General features: G+C 41.6%; 1 protein-coding gene across 1 annotated transcript in view; it reads left to right on the top strand.

The window, feature by feature from the left end:
• The first annotated feature begins 966 nt into the window (after positions 1-966).
• SHISA9 (shisa family member 9) overlaps positions 967-19,276 on the top strand; it is a 177,640-nt gene continuing 159,330 nt past the window's right edge. Inside the window, 6 exon segments of the mRNA XM_059484671.1 lie at positions 967-1,340; positions 1,590-1,815; positions 1,818-2,107; positions 2,109-2,214; positions 2,217-2,833; positions 9,931-10,058. Coding sequence (XP_059340654.1) covers positions 967-1,340; positions 1,590-1,815; positions 1,818-2,107; positions 2,109-2,214; positions 2,217-2,833; positions 9,931-10,058 — 1,741 coding nt within the window.

The raw sequence follows: 19,276 nt of genomic DNA on the forward strand, positions 1-19,276 counted from the left end.
TCAAATCAACAGGGAAACTTGCATAATCTTAAGTGCCTGACAGACTGGACCTTAAATGTCTCTAGGTGCAATAATAAGTATGGAAAAGATTCATTTTGTGCAGTATTTTCAGCACAAACTGCATCACAAAGTGTTAAATAATAAATAATAGCAGAGAGAAGTATACACAAGGGAGGAATGATATGATTTCAGAGGAGACTTGAAAGGGGATGTTGATGAGGTGGAGGTTTTAAGAATTAAATATTAAAACCCAGAAAGGCTGGTTTTTGGCTGGGACTGATTGTTTTTCCTCTGCTGAGAAAAAAAAGGGGCTTTCTAACCTACCTCCTGGACAAAGATGCCAGGCTTACTGTCAAACCGTTCAGTGGAATCATCACTGTACTTAGAGTCTATTTTTAAGAGAAGGCAAAGGATTGCAATTAGCTAACTACAGGCCTCTCAGATTCCAGACGTCTGCTTTGTCCTCTGCCTCACCTTTCCATTTATTTACTGCGTGACAACTCCACACGGACTTGGCCCAAGTTCCTGAAGAGCGCCGGGGATGCAGAGGGAGAGGGAGGGCAGCCCGGCACGGCAGAGCCCCGGCACAGCAGCGTTCCCCGGAGCCAAGGGCAGCCCTGGAGGCCACGGCAAGGCAGGAAAAGGGAAGCGGCTTTCAGCACCAGCCCACACTGTTAAATCACGCCATAGTGGGCTTATTTCCTACATTTGGTGGCAGCATAGTATTCAGGATAATATTATTGCTACTTGCACAGGTTACCGCCGAACCAAACGACAGAGATGAGAGAGTTAAGTAACAGCGATGGAGAGCGAATCACTAAAAAGTCTTACCCAGAGTCAGTTCTCTGTTTGGGGGAAGTTATTTCAATTCTGTATCTCGCAAACAACCCGCTGCCTCACCGTGCCCTCTGGAATCAACTGACACTATAAGGAGATTTTTAAATAAATGATGTGCAGGAGCAGCTCATGTTTAGCAGACAAAGCCCCGCTCGGCAGCATGCACTGCGAGCACCGCCGTACCTGTGCTCGGCACGCCGGGGCCGGGGCAGCGCCCGCTCCCGCCCGGCCTTAGCGGAGGTGCGGCCCCATGGGCGCCGCTCCGCCCGCGGCACCTGCCTTGGCCTCGCAGGTGAGTGCGTCTCCGGAGAGCGCTCGGAGAGGTGTTCCCGGGAGAAGGAGCGCTCTACTTATCGGCAGAGGAGCTCTCCTGCCGCGGAGCTGCCCCACGTTCGCCCAGCGCAGCCCAGCCCGGGCCGGCTGCCCCCTACCCCGCTCGGCGTGAGGCGGGCTGAGGGAGGCGGGGGACGAGGAGCCGCTCCCGCGCTTTTGGAGCCGCACCTGTGGGGAGCGCCCGCCGGGACGGGAGGTCTCTTATGTAAGGGATGGCGGGGAGCGGGTGAGGGGGGCGAGGCGGGGGTCGGTTCTGCGGCGGGGCTGATGCGAGGACGGAGAGCCCCACAGAGGGGCTGGAAGGGAGGAAGAGAGAGAGGGGGAGGGAGAAAGGGAGAGAGAAAGGGAGAAGTCGCCGGCCCCTCAGCGGGGCTGCCAGGGGGCACAGGCGAGCGGGCAGCCCCGTCTCTGGCACGCAGCTTCCCGCGGCCGCCTCAGAGGACGGGCTGGGCTCTCCCCGCTGGCACCGCGCGCGCTCGCTCGCCCGCCCGCCACGGCGCATCTCCTTTCCCCGTGGCTGGATGCCGCGGCGGGTCCGTCCAGCCTCCCGCGCCCTGCCCTGGCAGCCCGGCCGCGGGCGGGGTTCGGCGGGTGTCTGAGGGAGTTGTGCGAGAGAGCGCGCCGGGCTCCGCGGGGGAGCGGAGGGTGGGTGCCCCCGGCGGCCCGCGCTGGCACCAGGCTGCGCGGGGAGGCTCCTCGCTCGCCCTTCTCCTCCTCCCGCCCCTGCAGCGCCCTCGCCTCAGCCCTCCCGCTTGGCGGCCCCTCCACGCCCCTCTGCCAGCCCGGCGCGGTGCCCCGCACGCCGCCGCCACCTCCACCCCTCGGTCCTCCTCTTCCTCCTCCTCCTCCTCCTTCTCCTCCTCCTCCTCCCGCGCTCCCTCTCACGCGCACTCCGCTCCACAAGTGCCGCGCGCTCGCTGCTCCGGAGCGGAGCGGGGCCGGGCTGCGGACCCTGCGCGGGGGCTGCGGACCCTGCCCGGCCCGTTCGGGGCTGTCCGTGGTGCTGGAGGCGAGCGCGGGCTGAGCGGACGCCCGGCTCCTGACGGAGCCCCTTTATGTTCAGCTCCTGGCGCAGCGCAGCATCCAGCAGCTCGAGCGGCGGCGGCAGCAGCATCGCTGAGCCGGGGCTGGGAGGCAGAATGGAAGGCTTTATTCGGCTGCTCTTCGGCTACTTGGTGGCGGACCTTCTCACGCTGGTGTGTCGGGCTCAGGAGAAAGCTGGCCAGCAGCTGGGGAGCTTTGTGGTGCTCTCGGGAGGAAACCACTCCAGCCTCGGGGAGCAGATAGACCCCTCCGAGCCACCTCCCACCCCAGACTTCTGCAGGGGCTACTTTGACGTGATGGGGCAGTGGGACCCCCCCTTTAACTGCAGCTCGGGGGAGTTCATCTTCTGCTGTGGCACTTGTGGCTTCAGGTTTTGCTGCAAGTTCAAGAAGACAAGGCTGGATCAAAGCACCTGCACAAACTATGAGACGCCGTTGTGGATGAACACTGGGAAGCCTCCTTCCCGCATAGACGACCCTCTGCATGACCCTACCCGGGATAAAACCAACCTTATTGTCTACATCATCTGTGGGGTTGTAGCAGTCATGGTGCTGGTGGGGATCTTCACCAAACTAGGGCTGGAGAAGGCACACAGACCCCAGCGGGAGCACATGTCCAGGTAAGGCTGAGTGCCAGGCAGCAGGGTCCCCTTCCCCCCTGGCTTCTGCCCAGCCCCTAGAGAGGAGAGAGGAGCCCATGTGTCCCTGCCAAACAAACAGCTCCTGCCAGGCAGGCTGCATTCCCCTGCAAGGCGACCGAGAGAGACCAACTTTGCTGAGCAGAGCTCCTGTGGTGCCCCCAGCCCGGGTTACCACAGAACATGCATACTGAGGAAGGTGAGGGATAATTGTGGAGTCTGCACAGACAGTAGTTCATTTTTATCTGCAGTGCCCGACCCTCTCCCTAACAAGATCCAGCAAGTGTTCCCAGATATACTGTGCATAAATAGAGAAACAAATTCTGAAACCAGCAACACTGAATTATAGAAAGCCTGATGTGTTCCCTCTTCCAACAGTTTCAAAGATTGGAAAATGTTTTTACTTCTCAACAGAAGGATGTAAACAAATGCCATCTCACCCTCCCTCTCCAGCTGCAAAATGGTTTTGGCAGGACCTTCCCTACTCCTCCAGCCCTTGCAAGTGTGTGAGCTATTTGTAAAATTTCTAAGCTGTGAAAATGAGTCAGGGTGGAAGGGAAGAGGAAGACACAAAAAGGAAAAGCTATTGTAGAATTTCTTAAAATTTTTTCAGTTACTGTTGAGAGGTAAAAAATGGAATATGAAAGTCTTGCTTCATCCATGCATGTGTGTGTTCTAACTGTCTCCAGGGTGTAATGGCTGAGTTACATCAAAGAGAACCTCCCCCACCTAGAGTTAGGAATGCTGTGTACCATCTACTCCAGATCCTGGCTGCCTAGTGGTGGATAGGCAGGTGGGCAACTCGGGACAGAGCCCAGTGTCTTTAACAACATATTCCAAAACCAGATTGTCGCAGCAGTTCAAAATCAAGGCATAACACATTTGTCAAGTTTGCAGCCTGTCTGATTCTTTATGCTAATCCCAGGCACATGAAAGTAAAGCAGATGGGGGAAAGGCATTAAAAAAGGCAAACAGATCCATTAAAGAGTCTAAATAGATCCCAGCATATTGGGCAACTTCAGTGATGAAATGCAATGAAAGGATACCTTCTACTGGACGTGCAGTGTTGCACAAAACTTCCTCTTGCCCCAACTGCTGATGGTGTAGTCCACAATCTTTAAGGCTTAGATGAAGAGTCATCCTTTGAAAGACAGTCCAAGAGATCAACTCAACACCTGGAGCCTCATTTTTACTGAAGTTTCTGCATGACTTTTTGATTAACTGCTTATTTTGTAATGAACAGAGAAAGTCACAGAAATACTCCTGAAATGCATCACCAGTCCATGAGCTATTATTTGCTATTTATAAACTGGCTGATATGGATATGCTTTACTACTGAGGGGAAAAGCACATTGCAGAAATTTTAGTCAACAGCGTGTGTCAGTGACACTTCAGCAAAGATGGTTTTTGTCGAGGAAGGTATGATAATCCTTTAGACATTTTAATATAAATTGAGAAAAACAATACATGGGTCCCATTTTTTTTTTTTAAATTTTAATCCACAGAGCTTATTTGCAAAAAGCTCTCCCTTGCTTCAGTCTCTCTCTATAGGATCTTTGTGCAGGCAAAAAAAGAGTGCTGGTAACATTCACAAAGCCCAGAACAGAGTGAAGGTATAGCCATCCCTGCAAATTCTGGCTTACAAAGGTCCTGCTTCTGTGAATGGAAATATTTGCTATGTAAAGTACAGGTGTGAAGCATTCTGAAAGGATATTCTGTCTGAGTTTATGGAAGTAGAATTATGGGGGATTGGAAAATCATTCTCATATCCTTGAGTCATGTGTGCATAAAGATTAGGTTTCTGAAGTGGATCTTAGCAAAGGTCGTCTGTTACCTTGATTGCTCAACAGCGTCTGTGATCCTGTACATGAAACTGTTCAAGGCAGGATTAGATAGAAACTTGGAAAGTCATGATCACATGGCAAAACACTCACCCACTCAGTACACATAATAGCTAGTCATGTTCTGAAAAAGAAGATCTATAGCTTTTTTTTTTTAATAAGTTGTCTCTTATTCCAGTTGTGGGGTAGGTTTAACATTAATTTGAAAAGGAATTAGATTTGTAAATCCCTTTGGCAATCTATAAATATATTCATTGAGTGAAGAATTGAACTAACCTCTTAGTCCTCAAGTGAGTGCTTAACTAAAATATTTCATTCTAGCTCATTTTACACTGCTAATATTCTCAAAAAAGGCTGCAATGCTTAAAAATAATTTATCTGTTCAAACAGTTAATAGTACCAACAATTGATATAATATGTAGGCTGTGTTCATAGTCACCTTCTTTTATAATATTCATCACTACAACATCAGAAAAACAAAACAAAAAAGAACACCTCCTACGTTTTTTTTTCCTGTACTGAACCTTACTAATAAGCAGAAGTTTAATGCATCGAGGGTGTTAGGTAGGCCAAAGCAAAAGCAATAAGTGTTACTCCATTTTGGCTGGCAGCAAGAAACACACAGAGAATGATTTGTCATCTATTTCCTTAGCTAAGATTGTGTCCTTTCCCTTGCCTAGCCAATGGCTACATGAAAAATTTGAGTCCATTTCTATGAACAAATTCACCTAGGAAAGGGATAGTACTGCTTATCAAAAAAGACAATGCAGAATGGAAACTGTTTTTTTTTTTTTTTTTTAACGGGGGCTGATTTTTTAAGAAAAATGAACTGAGTATAACTCGTGTAAAGGATACATTTCCATTTTTGATTTACTAAAAATATTTCAAAATATGAACAGAGACCCAACACATGGGAATAAGAACGTTGACTTCTAAATAGGAAGCAAAACTGTGCCACACTTTTTAATTTCTTGCATTACTTCATCTTGCAGTCAGTAGATCTGCTATTGAAGTAAGACACTGGTGTGTGTAAGAGTGGTACAATGTTAATAAAGAAAGCTTTCTTTATTAACTGAGCATAGTTTCCATACAGGTGCCTTTCATTAAATTTTGTTTACTACTATACTAAAACAAACCGAGAACACTCCATTAACTTCACTGATTTTCCTGATATATTTGAAAATGAAAAAAGCATTGTGGATATGTATTTAATCAGTGAAAAAAAAAAATCCATAGGAAGAAATCTCTTTTGGGTGAATCCCTTTAGAAAAAAAAGTCAAGACTTGTCCTTTCTTAGAGGGAAAGGGCTTGTTACTTCTTTTGTTTTGGGGAAACAGGCCAGGTATGGCACTGTTGACATTTTCTTTCTGTTCACACAGAAGTGTAAATCTGGAAGATCAACATGGAGAGGGAAGTACAGATTTAACTCTGCATGGTGAATTTCATTTTAGACCCCACATGTTTTATTCCTCCTTATTTTAAAATGTGTTCCTTGATGTTAAAAGGAGATGAGTATTCCCTTCAGCTACAGTGCCCAAGACTAAGCAGTAATAGTAGTACCCAGAGTAGCTGTTCCTTTCCCCTCCTGTTTCTGAGAATAAGGAAATCAGCTGGTGTAGGAGGGAGCTGTGGCAGAGGGAGGGAACGTGGCAGTGTTGTGCATGAGAGGACACAGATTTGATCTGCCTGCTGAAGCAGCCCAGGAGCTTTGTTAGGCATGTGAGGGCAGCACGTTCTTGCTGCTTGAGACTACACCAGTGGGCCTGCCAGGCTCCATCAGTTCAAGTGGAGAATTCTCTCTCAAAAATGAATAGAAAATAAAAAAGCTTTACCTATGTTGCATGGAGGAGATTATTCTGTAAATACAACTGCACCTTTGTCTTCTTCCTTAATCCATGTGGAGAATGTGCAAACAAACCAAGAACTGAAAGGAAAATGTTTACAATTATGCTCTTATGCTGTAACTCCTGGTTTTTAAAACAGTGCCTCTGACAGTTACAGTCTTACAAATATTGTGAACCATCTGAGCTCTTCCTTATTCCTTTACAAGGAAGAAAGTGCCCAGTGCTGAGCTCAGGACTGAAGTCTTTTATTGATCATTTCAAAGACATGTAGTTGGGGCCAAAAATGGCCTGACCTGCCAAAATCCTGAATCCAATGTGTCAAATTATTTCCCTTATGGGTTTTGACCCAGTTTTGGAGGCAAAATATGACAAGTGACCTTTCATGAATTAACCTCTGTGTTTCAGCTTCTTTCAGCTTGTACCCTTAAGGGAAATGCCTGGCTCCACATGCTTTATAACACCCCAAACCAGTATTACATATCCAAAAAGAAAAATCTTATGGCAAGAGAAATGCTGAAGTTTTGTGATACTTGGATAACTCTTGGCCATGAACTCTTACATAGGTAACACTTCTCCACTTTTGTAATACTACAGTCAATATCCCTGCACAGGTCTTAATGATTCTGCTTCCTGATGAGAAGATTATCTTGCACTTTGCATTTCCTTAAAAAATCATCCAGTGGGTAAATAGGTGTAGGTAAAGACAGTCTGTGAGAAGCTTAACTTTTCAATGGGACTGACTATAACAATTTCTTCAGATAATGAACAAAATCTATATGACTATATTTAGGTAGACAAATGCATGAAGGTATTTTAAAAGTCTCCTGGCCTATGTGGAATTTTTCAAAGCAAACATCTGTTCAAGGATTTTGTCATGTACTGGGGAACAAGCCTCCCTTTATCCATTTCATTATATGGGCAAATCCCTAAAAGAACAAAATGCAGGTACAGCATTTCCTTTGTACTTCAGAGATACTGAAACTGCTACACATTTTTAACTCTCTCTGACATCAGTGGAGAATAAGGACATGCTCTCAGTTATAGGAGCTATTCTGCCCTGAGATTATTGTACAAGTTTGGCTAACACAGCACGGGTGCTGTGTTATTAAAACCAGAACTTGATGGTGAGTAGTTAATCTTTTCTTAATACAGAAGGAGGAATTGGACAGGTAATTCCTTGAAAACCATTTGAAAAAAGCTGCCCTGAACTGGTAGAAAATAGACAGGCAGTAGTTCATCTGCCATCATACAGGGTGTTATTTAAAGTCTACAGCAAACAATATTTACCATCAGACTAAGAGCAATGAGGAAAGGATTTCTGAAAACCCACTCTCACAAAGTGGGGTTAAATCTCACAGTTTTGACTCCCACACTGGAGTTAGGAACTTCCATTTACTTTTTGTTTCCCTTCCCAGAAATGTGTTCACCTGCCTCTGGAATTAGAATTAATAGTGATGTCAATAATTTCCTCTGTATAGAGAGATATTTGCATTAATTGACTAGATATTAATGATTTTGGTCCCCACTTATTTTAAATTGTTTTTTCAATATAATGCTTTCCTTTTTCATCATTTCTATATGTCTTTGTGAGATTTCTTCTGTTGAATTTTTATTATTCTGCTATGTAGGCCAGCTCTGCTATTTCTGCAGTCTAAGCACTGCTTCAAATGGGAGCATTACTCTGATACCATTAATCATGTGGTTACTGTCTTCTGACCTTTTCCAGGATCAACAGAGTATTCTCTAACATGTTGATCACAACTCTATCTAATATCTTAATAACATAATGTTAGTCATAAACACAAGAAAACATCAGCATTGTTCAGCCGTGTACCCAAGCAATGTTGCAGCAATCTGAAAGCAAAATCCAGCTCAGGATTTCTCTCTGTAACTTAGGGGAAGCTACTTTTTAATAATTAAAAGTATAGGGCTGCTTGATTGAGAAATCATAATGTCACAGAAGTACAGTGGAGGAGCTAGATGGCACTTGCCATGGCTTTCACCAAGGAATGTACTTATTTTTCATTTATTTATATATTAGTTTATAAGCCAGTATTTCTTGATGCAGTATCTGGGACACTGTATATAATTCTGTAGAAAATTAAACTAAACTGGGCATAGTGCCCAGAAAATGTGTCCACACCCTTAAAAATTGCTCAAGAGGTGTAAAAATTAAAAACAATAAAACAAAAAGGAGGTAAATAATGGTCCATTGTGCATTGATCTGAATAGAAAAGATTTGCACTGAAGACCCTGGTAACACATACTGCAATCCAAAGCTTTCCTTTGCCTAAGGCAACAGCTTCTGCAGGTGGGCCAATTATTTCCTAGAGCACAGTGGTTCAGTGATTCAGCAGGTAGCTCTGGCGCACAGGTAAGGACTAACCCTGCTCCTATGGAACTCTGGCAAAGTAGCACAGTCTCACAGGCACAGTTAGGTGTTGCCATGCTGGGAGTTTCAGAGCTCCAAACCTGGTCAGTACTTGTGGCTCCACAGGGCTGATCCAGGTGTGTGTGTTTGTCTCTGTGCCTAAGGATGCTCTGACACCCAGCAGGACACTGGGCAGTGGAACTGGTCCTTACACAGTCCCCAGAGCAGGACTGCTCTGTCTGTCTGTCTGTCTGACTGCCTGCAGCCCTGCAGGGCAGCCCCCAGGCAGCACCACCCTGGGCCAGGCCTAACTCAGGAACCTTCTGCTTACTCCCTCTGTGCCAGCACAAAGCTTTCATCCTGTTTCCAAACTGCCTTCAAAGGAGCAGGGAGTGTTCCTATGCAAGCTTTGCTCTATGTTAAAGACTAGGACACTCACAGAAGTTAGAAAAAGACCTTTTTGATCTCCCCATCTGGATGAGAAATCCTTAAATCCCTGCTTACTGGATTTCTGCATAGAAGTTATATGACTTTTCAACTTGAGTGACATTTTTGAATGAAAACTGTGAAGACCACTGTGTTGAGTGTGCTAATTACAAATGCACATGTGAGAATTTCCTTTGAAATTGGTAATCTAAGTGTGAAAATAAGCAATTTGTGAAAGGTGTAGCCATGGGTTAGGTGCTGAGGTGCTCACCTTAACCAGGATGGCAATAAATGTTACTGAGCACATGCAGTGACAGAATTCTGCAAGGCTCAAGGAGCTTAAATTATGTTCCTCCAAAGCCAAGATACCTAAACAACTTAATGTGTTTGTGTGTTTTAGTTCTAGCAACTTTAGGTTGTCAGTAAGACAACCTAAAAAGAGCCTTAGGTGTGAACACAATGCATTTGCTGTGAAGGGAGCTGGTTTCTCCAGCAGACATTAGGACCCACTGCATCACAAACTGAAATAGATCTTGGAACATATTGTTCATGTCTAACAGATTTTGCAGATTCATTCTGGTTTTGTTTGGATTTCAGGGCTCTTGCTGATGTTATGCGACCTCAAGGTCCTTGTACAACAGATCACATGGAGAGAGATCTAAACATTGTAGTGCACGTGCAGCATTATGAGAACATGGAGACCAGACCTGCTCCAAACAACCTACGTAAGTTACAGTTTAACTTTGTCAGTAGCTGGAATGCTGGCATTGAAAAGAGCATTATGAAACTAATATTGCTGAATGTCAAATGAGGATCAACAGTACATGGGTTCTTGCAAATTAGAAATACTCATTTTCTCAGAATCAGAAAAATGTAGTTTCCTAATGCACATTAGTGCAACAGTGAAATAAATAAATTTTGAATAGGAAAATTAGTTACTCTATTTAGTTTTAATTAGTTTCTTGGTTTTGTATCTTTGTCTTCTTCTACCTGTTGTTTTTGCTCAGCTCTTCAGCCTTTGCCTTATTCTGTGTTTTGTTACATGAAAATACCAATTGTTGTGGTTACAGCTGAATTTAAGAATACATTTCATAGGGCTGTAACAGCCAGTAGCAAAGTGGTCTCATTAGGCTGTTAGATCATATCCACTAGTACAGTAATTAAATACTTCCCTGGATAGCATCAAGTTGTATGTGGTTTTCATTTTCTCAAGGGAAAGATGAGAAGATTATTACTTTAATTTTTACATAATGTTTTTATCTGTATCTGCTATTATATGTTTATGTTACTGAAGGCAAGAAAAAAGTGCACCTTGGAGCTTCAGGTGAGATATGGTGACATTTCAAGTTGTAGACAACTTATAATACAGCATAACACAGATCTTTCTCATGCACAGATACATATTCCTCTTGTGATAAACAGTGCCACTGAAAATTTAATTTGAATACTTATTTATGTAATTTATATTCAGCCATATCTTTTTATATATATATACTTAAATTATGGATATAATTACTAAACCAAGTTCAATGTATTTATAAAATAAAAAGGTATCATTCAGGAAAGTTTAGATGGGTAGGTAGTGGGTGGCTTTATTCTCTGCTGTAGATCAGTGTTGATGTGCATTTTACTGCAAATATACTTTTACTGCATTGGTGTTTACATTTTGAAACATTTGAAGTATGTGCAGTCATCTTTTCCTTAACTATAGAAAGAAGGTTTGCTTATATTTGGAGTTTTATTTGGACTGCATTGTGCAGTTATTGGTGCTTTTTTGGTGGAAGGGTGTAAAGACAATGGAAGAAAGCAGCTCCATGTGGTGCCTGCACTCCTGGTGCCTGCTTTGTGGGAGAGGCTGATGGCCATTCCTTATCTGCATCCCTGCAGAGAAATGGGAGAGAATTAAAGCTGTGCCTTTGAGTGAAGGGAGATGTGACACCTCATCATGTGACAGCTCATCTGTCTGCCCTGCTCTCCAGCTTCCACCTGGGGCTCTGCAGATGTGCAGTGCAGAGGGAAGCACACACCCACACACCCCAGCTGTGTAAAAACACCACTTCTGGAGGGGAGCCTGAGCTGCTCCCTGTCAGAGGGGCTCTGACACCCTGCAGCTGGACTGTGAAGGGTTAATGAGGATGGGAATGTGCACTGCATCTCTGTGCTCTGTGTATCACCCACTGATAACTGATCCTTCATGAGACCATGTTTCAGGAATCGTACCAAATAGTAATGGACTTTGGGTCCATTAGTTTGTCTCAAATGTGAAGTGTTTATTCAGAATCCCAGTTAATGAAGGAGTCAGAAGGTGAAGAGGTTCTTGCTGCATTGATTTTATCTCGATTTTTGTGATGATCACACTGAGATATTTTGCTTAAAACTCTTAGTATATACTACAACATACAACATAACACAGCAAGGCTTTAAACTCATTGTTTCTCAGATTTGAATTCAGATTTAAGCCCTGATTCTAGGAACTCTTGCATATAAAACAGCTCAGAGACACACAGGTATTGCATCAAAGAAGGAAAAAACCACACATTTAGTGGGATGTTGGTTGATGCTGACCCCAGACAGCCATAGCACCTCTGTCTCACACAGAATACAGCCCTCTGGCACAGAGGGGAGAATTCTATGTGAGGCAGCTCTTGCACCACTGCAATTTACAGCACAGAAGCACTGCTGCTACTTTGGATCTGTCCTAAGCCTTTGGGTGATGTATAGGGGCAGTCCCAACAATGCTTCTTACACATCTCAGGCATTCTTGCTACAGAAGGAAACCTCAGAAGCCAGTAGCTCTGATGGTAATTGCTTCAGTCTTTAATCAACATTATGCATAAAATCAATAATTTTAGATTGTTAAGTGCAAAGCTTCAAGTGGTGAAATTACTCAAGGCATGCTATAACCAATATTTCATATATTTCCTTCATAGCAGGTGGATTGTTCTGTATTTGTTGCCATTCTATTCTCATAAACTGATGTAAAACATGATTAAATGACCTACTTGAATTAGCCAGAACATCACAAATGATTGAAATCTGTTGAAAATGTGCATTTATAGTGCAGGAAAAAAATCTTTCTATAAAGAGAGAATTATTAAGACAAATTTTCCAAGGTCAGTATCTTAGTGTGAAGTTCTGAAACACTGCAAGAGTGGATATTACAGACAGAAAGTTTGGCAGTGAACATTACCTACTACCAATGCTGGAAAAGTGACAGGCTTTTTTGGGGTACTTTTAAATAGGCAAATAAACCAGAGTGAATCACAGCTTTCATAGTTTTTACTTACACACAGAAAATTAAATTGTGTAAAATTATTGCATCATAAACTTTAATTTCCATTTTTAAAGTTTTCTAAGTTACCACTTTTTATCTACTTGCCATTTCATAATGAGACTTAAATATTTGAGGCTGATATACTTTTCATATTGATCCATAAATATGAATTGGGCAGGAGGAATTTCTTAGTCATTGCATATCCCTTCCTTACTGTGTCTTTCAGACAAGCTGTTGAAGGCCAAACATTATTAAAAATGTTCTAATTTGAATGTTAATTTGCTCTTTCCTGTCCTCTTGAAAACATTTTGCTGATGTTGCCAATACATTCTGAAAGTGTTTTGTGAAGGGAAACTCTTTTGTCAAAATGACAAACTTCACATGATCCCTGACCCTGAAAATGAGTGTGTTTCTGTCTCTGGGCTCTTGGTTACCAGAGGGTTTTCTCTGATGCCTGCAGCTATTTGCCAGAGCTTGCAGGCCAGTGGAAGGCCAAAAGCTCTTCTCAGAGTCCTGCAGTTTACTCAGTTTCTTGTCCCTTCTTTTTGAGACTCAAAAAAGAACAGAAATTTTGGAGGTTCCCAAAAAACACAGGTTTTTCTTTGCTCATGTGAATCCAGACAACCTAGATGATTTTTAGTAAAAGCTATTTTGTCTTTAGTTGTTGTTGTCCTAATTTTCTTTCAGTACTGTGCTTTCCTTAGGACTGCTTTTCTTTTATCTCCTTCATTCATACACATTAGAATGTGGGGTACTTTGTAAACAAGCAGCACATACCTATCAAAAAGTGTAGCATTCAATTCTTCTAACATGGGATGTTAAATAAAATAAAGTTAAAAAGTTATGATAAAAACATCAAACTAAAAGCAAACCTTTCTGTAGAATTTGACTTGTTATGTTCATCTCTGACTTTAAGGAATCTTAAAGCAGCAGCACTCAAGGTACTCTTTTCTCTTCATGTTTTTTTTTTTCTTTTTCAACTTATTGTGTTAGAAGTAAGGGATTTATTTAACTTGTTGGGATTATAACACTGATGGAGTGGGAGTTAGGAGGCTTCATAGCTACATCCTCATTTCTGAAACGTGATTACTGCTATTATTTCTGATTCATGATCTGTGATAGCAGAGTGAAAAAATCCTTCAGTTGGTGCAATTCACAGTCACTTTCCCTAATCATCAGTAAAAGCTCTGTTACTATTTCCCAAGAACCAGCCTTGCACTAGTAAATTTAAACAATTTATGCAGGCTCCCACGATAAAGGTGATTTTAAAAGAAAGTCAATTATCGATCAAGGAGCTTTTTAAGATGAAAAATGCTCTTATTTAGTTTGACATGTATGAATTATTTCTTTCTTTTGAATTTAAAAAAGTGGATTTTAAACACATGATTCAAAGGAGGAAATGTTGCACTGTTTCAAATGGCCAGCTTTAACACTAGCTAAAAATTTGCAGCACATGTGATTAAAATGACCTTTTAAAAAATATATTCAGTGTTGTGTTTGCTGCTGCATTTGATTGTCAGTTGTCCTGGATACTGACTAACAACAAATGCTAATGTTGAAAACAAAGCTATGCTATCTCTATAACTGGTGCCTTATGATAAGTTAACTTTTATTTTTTCTTTATTTCTGTGTTGAGGCAGTAGGCATTTAAATAGGAGAGTATTTTTTGAAGTCCTTTTACATTACAATAAAAATTCTGTATTGCATATCCCTGTTCTTCTCCCCATTCCTGCACATAGAAGCTCAGCCTGTGTTTTCCTGTGGCAGGAACTGTCACTAGCTTGACACTGTGAAAATAGAATTCACAAGAATATTTTCAGTCTTTCATCACTAGTGAATAAGCTTTTTTTTTGTTGTCTTTGGCAAATTAATTATTTTTATGTTTAACATACATAACATGTTTAAATGAGATGATTCATTGTCTTGCATTGCCTAAATGTAATTCCTGCTGTTGGTCACTGGAAATAAGCAGGGAGGTTTACTAAGAAACTTCAGTACAGAGAAGTCCTGTTCCATATGTAAAGCTCATGGAGCATGTGAAACATGAGAACTAATTTGCTTACACAATAACTGTTGGACAATTCATTCCATGATTCTGAAGTGGTTGTGGAGGATGTGCAGCATTATTGTAATGTTGTGCTTTTGGTCACAGGGGCCCTGAAACTCCACCAAACTTCTTGTGTGGACAGAGGGCTGCAAAATGCAAAGGACTGAGCAAATAACATTGTTGGGCTTCTTTGGTGGCTGGGTTGTTTGATTACAATGAAATTCTTATTTGGAGCTGGCTTTGTGCATGGGTGCATGTCCCAGAGGAGTTGCACTATTTCCTTCATAAACTTTAACCAGCTGTTAATCTGCTCACTTGGAAGGACAAGAGACTCAGAAGTTGAGCTGTGTAGACAGGGCCATGTTCTAGGAGTAGAAAGATGAACAACACTAAGAAGTTTTCAGCCAAGAAAAAGATGGTTTGAGCAGATTGACAGAAGGAGTGAAGAAGTATTGCTGATGGAGTGCTCCAAGACAGTGAAGAATGAGGGAGAATGAACTGGCCAGCTTAACTGGAGGGTGTCCTTGGTGCACCAGAGTCTGCAGTGACAGAGGGACTGGAGTCAGCAATACTGGGAACTTGCTTACATTTAAAGCCTTATTCTTCACTGCCAGTGTGCAAAAACTCATTTTACTGGGGTTTCTGTGGTCCATACAGGAAACACTTTAAAGGAATCTGATAATTTAGATTAAATTCCTGAGCTAAACACAAGTTTAGCTTTCAGTTAACTCTGGGAGAGAGCTGCTTATGGCATTCTGACTGTAATGTACAGCTAAGAGGACAAAGTCCAATTTAAATGATACATTTTACACACTAATCATCCTAGTAAAAGCCCACACTACTATCACCAGCCATGTCAAAAGAAATATTGTAGATTTAAATATAAGTTCTGTTTGAGGTTAGAAGCTGCAAACTGCTTTGTCACAGCTATCCTGAGACTTTTTTAAACCTTTAAATTAATTTCTATATACTGACTTAAACTGAAATCTTGTTACAATTTCAAAGCATTAGCAAATTAGTGATAGAATTTTTAAAACATAACTACAGCTCTAGCAGTGCATTCCAGATATCCAGAGCTTCCATGCTGGAAACCAAATTTTCCATATGTATGGGAAATGTAGAGTCTGAAAATGCATTCCTCTTGCAACTCAGTCACTGGAAGATAGTAATGTTTAATCAGTTCTGAATCTGTGTTTAGCCTCACAATCATTAATATAAAACATTTCTGATTTACATTCAAATTTTAATTCAGATGCATGATGCTGATTTATGAGAAGATGCTCTGAAACTTCTTGAAACACCAATGAATATTTTCAAGGAAGTTAATTACAACCTGAGAATGAGAGATTCTGGGGTTGTTTAGGAAAAGAAAAAGGAAAACAAATGAAATATCTCATTTGTCATTGACTTTTGGTAGATTTCATAAATTAAATTTTTTAAAAACCAGGATGATTCTGAAAATGTAACTATACATCATACACAATATCTATTTATTTGTAACTACACCAGTCTTCACCGAGTGTACTATGTCAGAACTCTGGCATTGCTCCTACCAAAGAGTTAATTCCATGCCTTTGGAATCATCCTGTTTGCTTAATCTGGCAAATGAAAAAAATGAAAAGCAAAAGCAATAGTAAACACAAAATTTTGCATGAAGAAGACTGAGGAATTTGGTTTGTAATCAAATCAAACTGAACTTAATGTCATTCCATATATTCAGGAGGCCTCTTCTTTGGTCTCAAATATTTTTGTTAGATTTTATTGGAAACTCTGTGAGACTATTATGGATCCTGGGGAAATTTTAGGTTTGAGTTGTATTGGGTAGGTCTTCCTAAGCTCTGCTGCTTATAAGGATTTCCATTAGAACTGCACAGTGAAGTTTTTGCTCTATCTTTCTTCATTTATGGTACAATAAGAACAATGAGATTGGATTACTGCCTTGCATCCTATCATTTACTTCTATTCAGCTTTTAATTCAGAGAAACCATTTGACATATCTTAATAAACATATTCATCACTGTAAAAGGTATTTGGGAGAAATACAGTCAGTCACTGACATTATCCTTTAGTGCAAGAATTAACATTATGGTAATAAAAAATACCAAGAATATATTTTTGCATTTTATACTGCAGTTAAAAGGCAGAATGATTATTTAACAAAATAAAAGTATTGGTATGACAGGAGAGAGCATTGCTGTAGTAGACTATTATATAGCAGCTTTGAGTCACACAGCAGCAGACTTCAATAACACACCTGAAGGATGAGACTCATTCTGCTGTCATTGGGGTGCAGAGTTGTACTTTGAGGTGTTGCCTGATGGTGCAGGGACATATTTATCATCTACAAAATGAAAAGTTCAATATCTTTGGAAAACAGTGATGTGTTTTCTTTGTGATTTCACTTTTGCTTTGCAATCTAAATTTTACTCAACAATTTTGATTAATGAGGTGCTATTCCTATTATATACTACTGAATTTAGTAGCTAAAATTGTATTTTGTCATCGGACAGGCACACCAAATAATAATATTTTCCTTGTTGAATAACTTCCAGTACCAATATTCCCACTACTAACAAAAACTGTCAGCAATATCCATCATCAGTGCTTCATGTCCATTGTTATCTTTCAAGTCACCTGGATTCTTGATGTCAAAAACTAGGACAGAAAACACTGCCAAACTGGTAGGAATAATGTTTTGAAAAAAACCCAAACCATCAACACAACCTTTTTATGGTTGCATTCTGCCAGATTTGTGCTCATCAAAAGGATAGACTGAGACACCTTTTTTTTTTAATGTGGTAAGAATAACCTCACTAAAAGGCAAACAAAAACTACCTTTTGCTTTCATTGTTGGTTTGCCCTCACACAAACTATGCTTGTCCTTTTCATGCCAAGACAACATGTTTTTTAACTGTTGACTTAGTGCTTAATCATCTCTCTAAATCCTTGAACTCCCACCCTCATATTTTGTCTCAAAACTCATAGATTGGTAACAAAAATGACAAAAATGTAAAATCTCAAATGGATCCATTCTGTCTGCATATGCAGGTACAAGCATTAAACTAATATATTCACAGCTATAAAGATAACTTTTTATAATTTTGGCTGTGCAAAACTTTGAAACTATTTTAGATGCTAAAATGCCCTCATCAGAAATTTAACATTCTGTAAAATCAATTTCTTCCTAATTTTTCAGTCATCCCAACTTTCCCAACCAGAATCAGGGCAGTGGTTACACAATAAAGAATAAGAGGTTGGCTGCATACATTAAAAAGCTTATGAATACAAATCCCAACATGAGGCAATTGTAGGATGCTACTCAGGGGGAGACTTGCCCCAACTTCAATCCACAGTTTCAATCATAAATGATTTTTGTACTTTGTTCTATGTTCTCTGCTTTACATTATAAATTTCCTTGAAATGTACATATTGGCTCTGATTCCAGTTTTATTATCATATGATAAAGTCAAGAAGGGAACTAAGTGTGTTGAATATTTATGAACTAACTTTTTTTTGTTGATTTTTTATAATAGAAAAAAAGTTGGAAAAAAATCTCTGGAACCATGCTACAAAACTGCATTGATAATCATTCCCAGATGATTACTATGTGGATTTGAGTTTAATCTTGAATTTTTAGTTATCACATCTAAATAGCTTTCAAGATTCCTTCAGTAACATAATTTTGGTTTCAGCTCATCCACTTAAGCAACATGTCTGTTCACCCAAGCTTAAGGCTATAACTACACTTCTGAATCCATAATGAATTTGCAACATAATCCAAAAGAATCTAATTGCCATTTACCATTCACTCATTGTCAATTAGAGGAAATGCACATTTGATCAATAGCTATCTATGCACAGCCAACAGCATATACAAAGGAGAATACATAAGAGAGTTTAATAGAACAAAGGACATTATTTGAGTTAGCACTTGTTAAACTGGAAGCGTCCACAATAAACTCTCAAAAGCAGAGCAGTTTTTGCCCTGAAAAGTTTGTTTTCATTGTGTTAGTTCACTCTTTACACTCCAGAGCACCAGCCAAGAGAAAAAAATCCCCAGCCTTTGCCATGTAGACCCTTGCTTCTCAAGAGCTAATCTGATCACTTTTGAACCCATTCTCTACACATGCAGAACCCTGTACTTCCTATTGCTGTCCCTGCTGCTCCTCTGTGACTGCAAACTCTGTTTGATGGTGCTGGGTGGGATTGTTCCAGGGGCCCTGCAGGTAGCAGTTCTGGCCAGAACAGCAGGGAATGCCACAGCACAGAGAGAGCAGGGAGTGCCACAGCACAGAGTGCAGGGAATGCCACAGCACAGGGAGTGCAGGGAGTGCCACAGCACAGGGAGTGCAGGGAATGCCACAGCACAGAGTGCAGGGAATGCCACAGCACAGAGTGCAGGGAATGCCACAGCACAGAGAGAGCAGGGAGTGCCACAGCACAGGGAGTGCAGGGAATGCCACAGCACAGGGAGTGCAGGGAATGCCACAGCACAGAGTGCAGGGAATGCCACAGCACAGAGAGAGCAGGGAGTGCCACAGCACAGAGTGCAGCAAATGCCACAGCACAGAGTGCAGGGAATGCCACAGCACAGAGAGTGCAGCAAATGCCACAGCACAGAG

Source organism: Ammospiza nelsoni, chromosome 17 (genome assembly GCF_027579445.1).
Source record: "Ammospiza nelsoni isolate bAmmNel1 chromosome 17, bAmmNel1.pri, whole genome shotgun sequence".
Lineage (NCBI taxonomy): Eukaryota > Metazoa > Chordata > Aves > Passeriformes > Passerellidae > Ammospiza > Ammospiza nelsoni.